General features: G+C 35.5%; 2 protein-coding genes across 2 annotated transcripts; both read left to right on the top strand.

The window, feature by feature from the left end:
• Positions 1 to 7,316: 7,316 nt before the first annotated feature.
• Positions 7,317 to 11,429, top strand: LOC139507134 (variant surface antigen D-like). The gene is made up of 5 exons (XM_071295641.1): positions 7,317 to 7,456; positions 7,728 to 7,761; positions 9,347 to 10,247; positions 10,468 to 10,550; positions 11,329 to 11,429. Exon 3 carries the CDS (start codon positions 9,516 to 9,518, stop codon positions 9,849 to 9,851), a length of 336 nt encoding a protein of 111 aa, XP_071151742.1. The 5' UTR covers positions 7,317 to 7,456; positions 7,728 to 7,761; positions 9,347 to 9,515; the 3' UTR covers positions 9,852 to 10,247; positions 10,468 to 10,550; positions 11,329 to 11,429.
• LOC139507133 (DNA topoisomerase 1-like) lies at positions 10,942 to 12,577 on the top strand. Its single transcript, XM_071295640.1, has 4 exons — positions 10,942 to 10,966; positions 11,329 to 11,433; positions 11,878 to 11,977; positions 12,430 to 12,577. The coding sequence occupies exons 1-4, from the start codon at positions 10,942 to 10,944 to the stop codon at positions 12,575 to 12,577; spliced, it is 378 nt and encodes a 125-aa protein (XP_071151741.1).
• The last annotated feature ends 202 nt before the right edge of the window (positions 12,578 to 12,779 follow it).

The following is a 12,779-nucleotide window of genomic DNA, read 5'->3' as shown; positions in this document are numbered from 1 at the left end:
TATTGACTAACCATAACTTACCAAAAGGCGGTTACATGGAAGTAAGATGCACTTTGTTGTGGTAGTTGTAATGCTTGGTATGGTATTGACTAACCATAACTTACCAAAAGGCGGTTACACGGAAGTAAGATGCACTTTGTTGTGGTAGTTGTGATGCTTGGTATGGTATTGACTAACCATAACTTACCAAAAGGCGGTAACATGGAAGTAAGATGCACTTTGTTGTGGTAGTTGTGATGCTTGGTATAGTATTGACTAACCATAACCTACCAAAAGGCGGTAACATGGAAGTAAGATGCACTTTGTTGTGGTAGTTGTGATGCTTGGTATAGTATTGACTAACCATAACTTACCAAAAGGCGGTTACATGGAAGTAAGATGCACTTTGTTGTGGTAGTTGTGATGCTTGGTATAGTATTGACTAACCATAACTTACCAAAAGGCGGTAACATGGAAGTAAGATGCACTTTGTTGTGGTAGTTGTGATGCTTGGTATGGTATTGACTAACCATAACTTACCAAAAGGCGGTAACATGGAAGTAAGATGCACTTTGTTGTGGTAGTTGTGATGCTTGGTATGGTATTGACTAACCATAACTTACCAAAAGGCGGTAACATGGAAGTAAGATGCACTTTGTTGTGGTAGTTGTGATGCTTGGTATGGTATTGACTAACCATAACTTACCAAAAGGCGGTAACATGGAAGTAAGATGCACTTTGTTGTGGTAGTTGTGATGCTTGGTATAGTATTGACTAACCATAACTTACCAAAAGGCGGTAACATGGAAGTAAGATGCACTTTGTTGTGGTAGTAGTAATGCTTGGTATGGTATTGACTAACCATAACTTACCAAAAGGCGGTAACATGGAAGTAAGATGCACTTTGTTGTGGTAGTTGTGATGCTTGGTATGGTATTGACTAACCATAACTTACCAAAAGGCGGTAACATGGAAGTAAGATGCACTTTGTTGTGGTAGTTGTGATGCTTGGTATAGTATTGACTAACCATAACTTACCAAAAGGCGGTTACATGGAAGTAAGATGCACTTTGTTGTGGTAGTTGTGATGCTTGGTATGGTATTGACTAACCATAACTTACCAAAAGGCGGTAACATGGAAGTAAGATGCACTTTGTTGTGGTAGTTGTGATGCTTGGTATGGTATTGACTAACCATAACTTACCAAAAGGCGGTAACATGGAAGTAAGATGCACTTTGTTGTGGTAGTTGTAATGCTTGGTATAGTATTGACTAACCATAACTTACCAAAAGGCGTTAACATGGAAGTAAGATGCACTTTGTTGTGGTAGTTGTAATGCTTGGTATGGTATTGACTAACCATAACTTACCAAAAGGCGGTTACATGGAAGTAAGATGCACTTTGTTGTGGTAGTTGTGATGCTTGGTATGGTATTGACTAACCATAACTTACCAAAAGGCGGTTACATGGAAGTAAGATGCACTTTGTTGTGGTAGTTGTGATGCTTGGTATAGTATTGACTAACCATAACCTACCAAAAGGCGGTAACATGGAAGTAAGATGCACTTTGTTGTGGTAGTTGTGATGCTTGGTATAGTATTGACTAACCATAACTTACCAAAAGGCGGTTACATGGAAGTAAGATGCACTTTGTTGTGGTAGTTGTGATGCTTGGTATAGTATTGACTAACCATAACTTACCAAAAGGCTGGTAACATGGAAGTAAGATGCACTTTGTTGTGGTAGTTGTAATGCTTGGTATGGTATTGACTAACCATAACTTACCAAAAGGCGGTAACATGGAAGTAAGATGCACTTTGTTGTGGTAGTTGTGATGCTTGGTATAGTATTGACTAACCATAACTTACCAAAAGGCGGTTACATGGAAGTAAGATGCACTTTGTTGTGGTAGTTGTGATGCTAGTTATGGTATTGACTAACCATAACTTACCAAAAGGCGGTAACATGGAAGTAAGATGCACTTTGTTGTGGTAGTTGTGATGCTTGGTATGGTATTGACTAACCATAACTTACCAAAAGGCGGTTACATGGAAGTAAGATGCACTTTGTTGTGGTAGTTGTAATGCTAGTTATGGTATTGACTAACCATAACTTACCAAAAGGCGGTTACATGGAAGTAAGATGCACTTTGTTGTGGTAGTTGTGATGCTAGTTATGGTATTGACTAACCATAACTTACCAAAGGCGGTAACATGGAAGTAAGATGCACTTTGTTGTGGTAGTTGTAATGCTTGGTATGGTTTTGACTAACCATAACTTACCAAAAGGCGGTAACATGGAAGTAAGATGCACTTTGTTGTGGTAGTTGTAATGCTTGGTATAGTATTGACTAACCATAACTTACCAAAAGGCGGTTACATGGAAGTAAGATGCACTTTGTTGTGGTAGTTGTAATGCTTGGTATAGTATTGACTAACCATAACTTACCAAAAGGCGGTTACATGGAAGTAAGATGCACTTTGTTGTGGTAGTTGTGATGCTTGGTATGGTATTGACTAACCATAACTTACCGAAAGGCGGTTACATGGAAGTAAGATGCACTTTGTTGTGGTTGTTGTGATGCTTGGTATAGTATTGACTAACCATAACTTACCAAAAGGCGGTTACATGGAAGTAAGATGCACTTTGTTGTGGTAGTTGTGATGCTTGGTATGGTATTGACTAACCATAACTTACCAAAAGGCGGTAACATGGAAGTAAGATGCACTTTGTTGTGGTAGTTGTGATGCTTGGTATAGTATTGACTAACCATAACTTACCAAAAGGCGGTTACATGGAAGTAAGATGCACTTTGTTGTGGTAGTTGTGATGCTTGGTATGGTATTGACTAACCATAACTTACCAAAAGGCGGTAACATGGAAGCAAGATGCACTTTGTTGTGGTAGTTGTAATGCTTGGTATGGTATTGACTAACCATAACTTACCAAAAGGCGGTTACATGGAAGTAAGATGCACTTTGTTGTGGTAGTTGTGATGCTTGGTATGGTATTGACTAACCATAACTTACCAAAAGGCGGTTACATGGAAGTAAGATGCACTTTGTTGTGGTAGTTGTGATGCTTGGTATGGTATTGACTAACCATAACTTACCAAAAGGCGGTTACATGGAAGTAAGGTGCACTTTGTTGTGGTAGTTGTGATGCTTGGTATGGTATTGACTAACCATAACTTACCAAAAGGCGGTAACATGGAAGTAAGATGCACTTTGTTGTGGTAGTTGTGATGCTTGGTATGGTATTGACTAACCATAACCTACCAAAAGGCGGTTACATGGAAGTAAGATGCACTTTGTTGTGGTAGTAGTGATGCTTGGTATGGTATTGACTAACCATAACTTACCAAAAGGCGGTAACATGGAAGTAAGATGCACTTTGTTGTGGTAGTTGTGATGCTTGGTATGGTATTGACTAACCATAACTTACCAAAAGGCGGTTACATGGAAGTAAGATGCACTTTGTTGTGGTAGTTGTGATGCTTGGTATGGTATTGACTAACCATAACTTACCAAAAGGCGGTTACATGGAAGTAAGATGCACTTTGTTGTGGTAGTTGTAATGCTTGGTATGGTATTGACTAACCATAACTTACCAAAAGGCGGTAACATGGAAGTAAGATGCACTTTGTTGTGGTAGTAGTGATGCTTGGTATGGTATTGACTAACCATAACTTACCAAAAGGCGGTAACATGGAAGTAAGATGCACTTTGTTGTGGTAGTTGTAATGCTTGGTATGGTATTGACTAACCATAACTTACCAAAAGGCGGTAACATGGAAGTAAGATGCACTTTGTTGTGGTAGTTGTGATGCTTGGTATGGTATTGACTAACCATAACTTACCAAAAGGCGATTACATGGAAGTAAGATGCACTTTGTTGTGGTAGTTGTAATGCTTGGTATGGTATTGACTAACCATAACTTACCAAAAGGCGGTAACATGGAAGTAAGATGCACTTTGTTGTGGTAGTTGTGATGCTTGGTATGGTATTGACTAACCATAACTTACCAAAAGGCGGTAACATGGAAGTAAGATGCACTTTGTTGTGGTAGTTGTGATGCTTGGTATGGTATTGACTAACCATAACTTACCAAAAGGCGGTTACATGGAAGTAAGATGCACTTTGTTGTGGTAGTTGTGATGCTTGGTATGGTATTGACTAACCATAACTTACCAAAAGGCGGTTACATGGAAGTAAGATGCACTTTGTTGTGGTAGTTGTGATGCTTGGTATGGTATTGACTAACCATAACTTACCAAAAGGCGGTTACATGGAAGTAAGATGCACTTTGTTGTGGTAGTTGTAATGCTTGGTATGGTATTGACTAACCATAACTTACCAAAAGGCGGTACACGGAAGTAAGATGCACTTTGTTGTGGTAGTTGTGATGCTTGGTATGGTATTGACTAACCATAACTTACCAAAAGGCGGTAACATGGAAGTAAGATGCACTTTGTTGTGGTAGTTGTGATGCTTGGTATAGTATTGACTAACCATAACCTACCAAAAGGCGGTAACATGGAAGTAAGATGCACTTTGTTGTGGTAGTTGTGATGCTTGGTATAGTATTGACTAACCATAACTTACCAAAAGGCGGTTACATGGAAGTAAGATGCACTTTGTTGTGGTAGTTGTAATGCTTGGTATGGTATTGACTAACCATAACTTACCAAAAGGCGGTAACATGGAAGTAAGATGCACTTTGTTGTGGTAGTTGTGATGCTTGGTATGGTATTGACTAACCATAACTTACCAAAAGGCGGTAACATGGAAGTAAGATGCACTTTGTTGTGGTAGTTGTGATGCTTGGTATGGTATTGACTAACCATAACTTACCAAAAGGCGGTTACATGGAAGTAAGATGCACTTTGTTGTGGTAGTTGTGATGCTTGGTATAGTATTGACTAACCATAACTTACCAAAAGGCGGTAACATGGAAGTCAGATGCACTTTGTTGTGGTAGTTGTGATGCTTGGTATGGTATTGACTAACCATAACCTACCAAAAGGCGGTTACATGGAAGTAAGATGCACTTTGTTGTGGTAGTTGTGATGCTTGGTATAGTATTGACTAACCATAACTTACCAAAAGGCGGTAACATGGAAGTCAGATGCACTTTGTTGTGGTAGTAGTGATGCTTGGTATGGTATTGACTAACCATAACTTACCAAAAGGCGGTAACATGGAAGCTAGATGCACTTTGTTGTGGTAGTTGTGATGCTTGGTATGGTATTGACTAACCATAACTTACCAAAAGGCGGTAACATGGAAGTAAGATGCACTTTGTTGTGGTAGTTGTGATGCTTGGTATGGTATTGACTAACCATAACTTACCAAAAGGCGGTAACATGGAAGCTAGATGCACTTTGTTGTGGTAGTTGTGATGCTTGGTATGGTATTTACTGCAAAGGTATGGTACCCCTTATTATGGATGACAGTTACACTTCAATCATTCCATAATTCAAACTTTATACTTACATGATATTCTAAATGATGACTCGTAATTGGGAATTCCTGGTGTCACAAAAGCCACATCTTTTCTAACTCCCAAACATGCGGTAAAAATCAAAAGCGAGATAAACGCACTACAAATAAGACAGGTTTATAATGATTTTCATTCCATGCAGAACCGTGATAAAAAAGATCTTTTGCATTTAATATATATAGATTTTACAGAACCATGCAGTATATATAATTATCGCTATTTTGTGCATTTTCCTTTGATCTTTTTTGTGATAATTTTTCATATCATGTTACTCGCTTGAGATGAAAAAATAATCGCTAGAATCTAAGGAGGCACGTGGCGTTGCTTATGAAATTGACATGAAATTGACGACGTTGTCAATTGACAACGTCGTCATAGGTAAAATAGCAATAAACAGATTGTCATGGCAATCATACCACATCTCTTTACTTTTTTTTTTTTTTTTTTTTAGAAAATACGTAATGCTGAAACTAGGATTGACAGTATTTCAGTACTGTACTTCCTAACATAAAGTTCTATTGAATATATAAGGAATCGAAAAACTACCATGTAAACACAATCAATACTTCAGGTGAAGAGTATTACGATTTTGTTGGTATACAGCAACACACGACAACTGTTGTATTACAAGCTCCTCGGTGACTTTGGACAGGCACATAACAGAACAGTGGCGGATCCAGAACTTTTCATAAGGGAGGGGGGGCGGTGGGGGTACGGACTGATCTAATGTTGGGGTTCTCTCCAGTCATTCTTCAGTGATTCTCTATATAATCAATCAAATTTTTCCCACGAAAAGTGGGCCGGGTCCTCAAGCTCCTTGGATCTGCATATGCAGAATAATGTGGGATTAAACAGTTGCAGTTCAAGTTGCTGGTGCCAAATCCTCCTCTTACCTGGCCCAACAGTTACGACAGTACTACTTGAGACTACTATATATATATATACATATACAGCTCGTCTAAACATCAACCCAACAATGTTAGATCTGTAAATTTGCTTTCGCTAATTTTTTGTTCTTCCCTCGCCGCCCGGGATTCGAACCCATGCTACTGAGATATCGTGACACCAAATCGCCTATATTAAACATGCCAAAATTATAAAAAAAAAATGAAAAATTATTATGAAATTAAAAAATATATTTTTAATCATTAAGGCAGCAACCATTTGATTTTTTTTTTTGGGGGGGGGGGCTATGGATATTTTTTCTGGAAAACTTTTTTTCGCCTTTGGCGAAAAACAATCTATTTTTTTGGCGACAAGTCGAAAACAATTTTTTTCTATTAATTTTTATCATTACATATGGTGGCAGCTGAGGGTGTAACAAACAATTTTTTTTATCGGGGTCAGAAACAAATTATTTTTTTTCTCCCAAAACTGGAAACAAACTTTTAAAACCATAGCCCCCCTCCCCCTCCAGAAAATCAAATGGTTGCTGCCTAACAACTTGCGCCAGAAAGTAATCAAGTGGTTGATGTTTTTCTGTATATAAAGAAGAAGAGACCTTGCTCTTCCCCAGTTTCTCTGAGCATAATACAAAAAAGTATCAGAGGTATATATAATACTTATACTTATGTGAGATCATATGTCTCTGTTGCTACTATACAAATCTCTTAATTGTTCTCGTTAACAAAAATAAATTGTTCTCCCCTTCCAATCTAAATATCTAATAGCAAGTTTTTTTTTTAGTGCTTTAAGATCTTTTATGTTCGGCAATATTAGCTTGATATAGTAATACATAATTATTTATATATTAGCCATAGGCAAACTTTTAAAAATAGCGTTTAAAATTCCCGCGTTACAATTAAAATCACAGGTGGTTAAATCCGGGGTTTTTAAACATGCGCAGACAGCAATTGTATGGACTTAGCCGTTTCAGCACAAATTGCTTCGCCATAAAACGTGGACCCTGATAGAAAATAACTATCTGCGTAATGGAATCTCCGATGGAGACTGAACAACCTGGAATGCTTGAGGTATGTAGAATTAATATATCTTTAATTATTTTTGATCTTCATATATTTTCGATGAGCCTTTTACTCTGTACACATACCAGAAATTATTCGAACAAAGAACCGAGAAAATGACAAAGTCAAGATGGCCGCAAAATTTCTAAGTCCGACTTTGAAACATTGACTTTTTTGACGATTTTATCTTAGAATTAAACCATTAGTAGGTGGTTGTTAATTTTTTGTAATTGGTATATTTGAAGATGATATATAATTGCTTCGTTTTCTTTATTTGAAGGGTGCTGGTGATTTCGTTGAGAGCCAACAAAGCGGTGAGTATTTTTGCATATCTTTGAAATATCGACAAAATGGCTAAGTCCAGACTGTAGTCAGTAAAGGCAGGTAACTCAAGCGTGAACTTTTCAATTGTAAGTCGATGTTGGCATCATTTGCTGATTTCATACATATTTAAAAACAAGTGTTGTTGTTGATGAGTAAATGTAAAAAAAAAAATATTTCCATTAGAAGAAAAAAAGATGGATTTTAATGTTGTCCATATTTATTTGCCATCCCAGCAGAAACTTGCAAAATAAAAAGTGTGGTTTGTCTAAACTAAATTTGTCTAAAGATGATTAAAACAAATTACAGAATTGGGCTTTTTATTCCCTGAACATGACATTAAACAGGAAAGAAGAAACATACAGTTGTATACACATGATGTACCCCCCCCCCCCCCCCAAAAAAAAAAAAAGAATTCTGTTAAATCCCTAAAAACTGCTTGACGATAATTCTTAACTAAAAAGGTTTATTTTGTAGAGATAATTTTAATTAAATATAAAAAAAAATTGTCTGTAGTTATTTATGTTTTTATTTTATCCACTTGTACCATGTCCATGAACACAGTTTTGTTTGTGCTCGATAATTTTTTTCTCATTGAAAATTTTAAATTTTAGGCAACAAAAAGCTGGGATTCTCAAAATTTCGACTTTTCAACCCAAATTCTCAATTTTGGTCAAGTCTCCTTCTATTATCAGAAAAGTTTGAAAAATTTTCAGGTTTTTAAGGTTGTACAAATTTAAAGATGTTCATTCCAAGTGTTTTTGTACATAAATGACATTTCATGTAAAAAAATGTAGCCTAGTCTGGCTTCAATTATTCAATATTCTTTAAAAAAAAAATCTCTAATTAATAGGCTATTATTTGAACTTGGAATTATTTTTAATTATGGAATTTGCATAATTTCTTGTGTTTAAAATTTTTAATAAATTTCATGTTTATTTGGTATTAGAATCTTTTAAGTGGTTAATAACACTTTCATACAATGTATTTTGGTTAGATAGTGTTGTGCGCGGCACAGTACATTCTATTGAAAATATACTATTTTCTTTGTAATCGAAAGTGTTGTGCACAGCACAGAACATTTCAGTACAGAATAAACATGGAATTTCTTAAAAATTTCAATAACAAGAAATCAAGCAAATTCCATAATTAAAAATAATTCCAAGTTCAAATAATAGCCTGTTAATTTCAAATTCTAGTTAAATCCATAAATTTCAACTGATGGTGACAGCAGTTTGCAACAAACAGAAGCACCATGTTTACACTTTTATCTTGGTATTAAACAAAGAAGCATAAGCTTTATTTACTTGTGTTTCACTGTTTTAAGCGGGAAATACAAAAGATGTATTCAGATCCCAGTACTAAACCCGTTATTCATAGGTGAAAGTGTTAAGAAAATATAAAAATATTTTTCAGAATTTACAAGTTAACCAGTTAAAATTCCATGACAAACTGACATTTTGTATGTATAACTTGTAAAATGTCTTGATTTTGCTGCAGATGAGAACAATTTTCAACATGTTTAATGTACAAAGATAATTTCATTTGAAATATTGGCTTGATTTGTTATCTTCACAGTTGCTGAAATGAAAGCTAAATTACATGAGACCAGCAGTGTGAACCATATTGATGAGTTCGAAACAGAATGGACATTTGAGCAACCATAACTCTTCTAGGAAAAGTGAGGGACACCACAGTTCCTCAAGTTCAAAGCATTCCTCATCCCACAGTTCATCCAAGCATAAAGATGGTTCAAGCTCCAGTAAACACAGCAGCAGCAGCAAACACAAGGATGGGAGTTCTTCTAGCAGCAAGCATCGGGATGGACATGGCTCAAGTAGTAGCAAAAGCAAGGAAGGGAGGCTCATCAAGCTCTTCCAACAAACCTAGTAGCAGCAGCTCTAGTAGTAAACATAAGGAAGGTGGCAGTAGTTCAAGTAGTAAGCACAGGGAAGGACATAGCTCAAGCTCCAGTCATTCCAAAGACAAGTCACAGAGCTCATCATCTAGTTCTAGCAAAGATAAAAAAGAAAGTTCTAGTAAGTCGAGCGGCAGTTCAAGTGACAAACACAAATCAGTGTAGTAGTTCTGGTGATAAACATAAGTCGAGTAGCAGTTCTGGTGACAAACACAAGTCAAGCAGCAGCTCAAGTGACAGACACAAGTCAAGTAGTAGCTCAGGTGACAAGCACAGATCAAGCAGTAGCTCTGCAGAAAAGCATAGGGATGGTTCCCCTAGCAAACACAAAGAGCATAGAGAGAAAGAAAGACAAAAAGAAGATAAGGAGAACAGAGTAGAGAGGCAGAAAGAATATGATAATATCAAAGAAGAACCCAATGAAGACATCCATAAAGAGACTATGGAAGTAGATATCAAAAGTGAACCAGCATCCCCTGTAAAGATGTCTCCAACTAAAGCTCCTAAGGAAGAAACATGAGTGATGATGATGAAGATATAGATGTAGATGATGTACCTTTGGTAAGTAAAATTATAATGTAAATCTTTCAAATTTTCAGGTTATACATGTACATTGTATGTATAGTTTTTTTTTCAAATTTTACGAAAAGAGATTTTAAAAGTGATAATATTTTTTTATTTTTGGTGAAATGACTATAAAGTCAATTCAATTATGTACAATGGTCTTAACTATTTATTCAGTACAAAAATGAAAGAATGTTACTCTTTTTGTCATTTATAGTCTAAAAGAATAAAACAAGAGAAACCAGTAAAGAGAGAACAACCTGAATCTGATGATGAAGATGATCAGCCACTTTCAGCCAGGTAGTTATGTTTTGTTTGTTATTTTGGGTCTTTAATACCTACAAACCACATGGATTTTTCTCTCATTGTTGAAGGCAGTACAGTGACATATAATTGCAAAAATTGTAAAATTTGTCTGAATTGTTTCACATTTTGTCATGTTTTTTTTTATTGCTGACTATACCTTGTGGGATTTGCTCATAGTTCAAGGCCATACACTGACCATACCTGCCAACTGTCACTGTTTGCGGGGGAAAGAGCAATTTTGCCCCACAGTTCAAAACAAAGCAATTAATCTAACAACGGCTATAGCTTGTTAAAGTATGAAGAAGCCAAGAAACAAGATTAAAATGTATTTAAGGCCCCTTGAAGGTTTTCTGGACTATGGGAGCCATATTGCACGTAAAACCCCATGGACATTTTAAAAAAGTTGGCAGGTATGTCTGACCTATAATTTGACTGTTGGATTGTTGTCTCATTAGCAGTCATACCACATATAATTTTATACTGTGTGCCATCGAAATAGCAATAATTTCAGTCTTATCATGCTTATTTGCCATGCAGAAATACATGTGTATATGTACCCTTTAAAAACAGTTTTGAGTGATTCTATTGCAAAAGCACCTGTTGTGTGGCTTTCCTATTTGGACTTCTTACAGACAATAAACCACCTGTTGTGTGGCTTTCCTATTTGGACTTCTTACAGACAATAAACCACCTGTTGTGTGGCTTTCCTATTTAGACTTCTACAGACAATAAACATTCTTCAAGACTAATCAAAAGAATAATATTTCTTCAGAATGGAAAGTGCAAGAAAGTCAGAAAGAGAAAGATACTAAAAAACCAAAGAAAAGGAAATCCTCAAATTATGATGATGACTCAGAGGAGGAAAAGCCATTGGTAAGTTTAACAAAACTATTCTTAATATTAAATATCTGTCATGGAAAGTTACTTTTACAGTCTAAAAGGATCGAATAATATGCATTGTGCCATTGAAAACTTTTTTAGAATTGTTTGCTCATGTTGTACAACACAGCTATCAATCCGTATTTGGATATGCACTTCTTGTAACAAATAAAAATTATCACAACAAAATAAGAAAAATTTAAATTAATATGCGTATACAGCTATAACCTTATTGACTGTTACAAAATCCTTGCAATACACTTTGACTGATGCCATCAGCAGTTAAATAGTAATAGCTATAGCCTATATAGGGGCTTTGTATTGGAATGTTTCATCAAGTAAATTTACTTGACACTTGAATAGTCAGTATTATGACAAACTTTAGGAAACTATATATTTTAATTGGTAATATCTGCTATCTAAATGACTAATTTCATTACAGAAAAAGAAAAAGAAAGTAAAAATGTAGTTAAACAAGAAATTACATCTCCAAAGAAGAAAAAGAAGAAGGGTGAAGAGGAAAAGCAGGAGGTTTGGAAATGGTATGACTTATTCAAATACAAAAAAATGTAGCAATGCATTAGTATACTTGATTGTAAAACTTTTAAGTTATATAATTATTACAGGTCTGTTTGTTGTATGAAGAATCAAAAAGCTGCATGAAATATATTTGCTTAGAAAGTTAGCAAACAAAAAAACAAACAACTGAAAACCACTGAGGAAACTTTACCTTAACATTTGTTAAACAATCTCTTTGAAAATTTAATTTCACAATCCCTGTTTGATATTAAAGCTGATATTTTAGGGGTTCTTTAGTCTCTTTTCTATACATTTTAGCACTCATTATTGTCTATTCATTTAATTTAAATCTGTATTTTTCTTGTCCATTTTTCTTTTTTCGTTACAATACTTCACTTAACACAACCAAAATTTTTGTGAATAACATTTATTAAATGAATCCATATTTGAAATTGACCTTATGAACTTATTACAGGTGGGAGGGAGGAAAGAAGAGCAGATGGTTCAAATGGAACTTTTTAGAACATAAAGGAGTTGTATTCGCCCCTGAATATGAACCCCTTCCTGATGATGTTCATTTTTATTATGATGGTAGGAATATGTTATTACTATTGTCTAGATAAAGAAAATAAGGCACTTGGTGTAGTTTTTTTGTGTATAAATAATATCAAACTTGTACCTGCTTACAGAATCTGCAGAAGGAAATAAATCCCCCCAAAAAAATCAATCTTATTGAAGTACAGATCTTGTGATACATGATTTGCTTGAATACAAAAATCTAACTACCTATAGTTGTTAATTCTGTGTCATTTGTTTCTTTTAGAG

The sequence above is a fragment of the Mytilus edulis genome, unplaced genomic scaffold (assembly GCF_963676685.1).
Source record: "Mytilus edulis unplaced genomic scaffold, xbMytEdul2.2 SCAFFOLD_1799, whole genome shotgun sequence".
NCBI classification, from domain to species: domain Eukaryota; kingdom Metazoa; phylum Mollusca; class Bivalvia; order Mytilida; family Mytilidae; genus Mytilus; species Mytilus edulis.
Note: the sequence above shows the minus strand (reverse complement) of the source record. Positions and strands in the feature narration are given on the sequence as shown.

What these genes read in the sequence shown, in the direction of transcription:
- LOC139507134 (XM_071295641.1), top strand. Translation starts at nt 9,516, where the DNA reads ATGGTTCAAGCTCCAGTAAACACAGCAGCAGCAGCAAACACAAGGATG.
- LOC139507133 (XM_071295640.1), top strand. Translation starts at nt 10,942, where the DNA reads ATGGACATTTTAAAAAAGTTGGCAG. An exon ending in GGAGGAAAAGCCATTGGTAA is followed by an intron (nt 11,434 to 11,877) that starts GTTTAACAAAAC and finishes ATTTCATTACAG; the next exon opens with AAAAAGAAAAAGAAAGTAAA. An exon ending in AAGCAGGAGGTTTGGAAATG is followed by an intron (nt 11,978 to 12,429) that starts GTATGACTTATT and finishes AACTTATTACAG; the next exon opens with GTGGGAGGGAGGAAAGAAGA.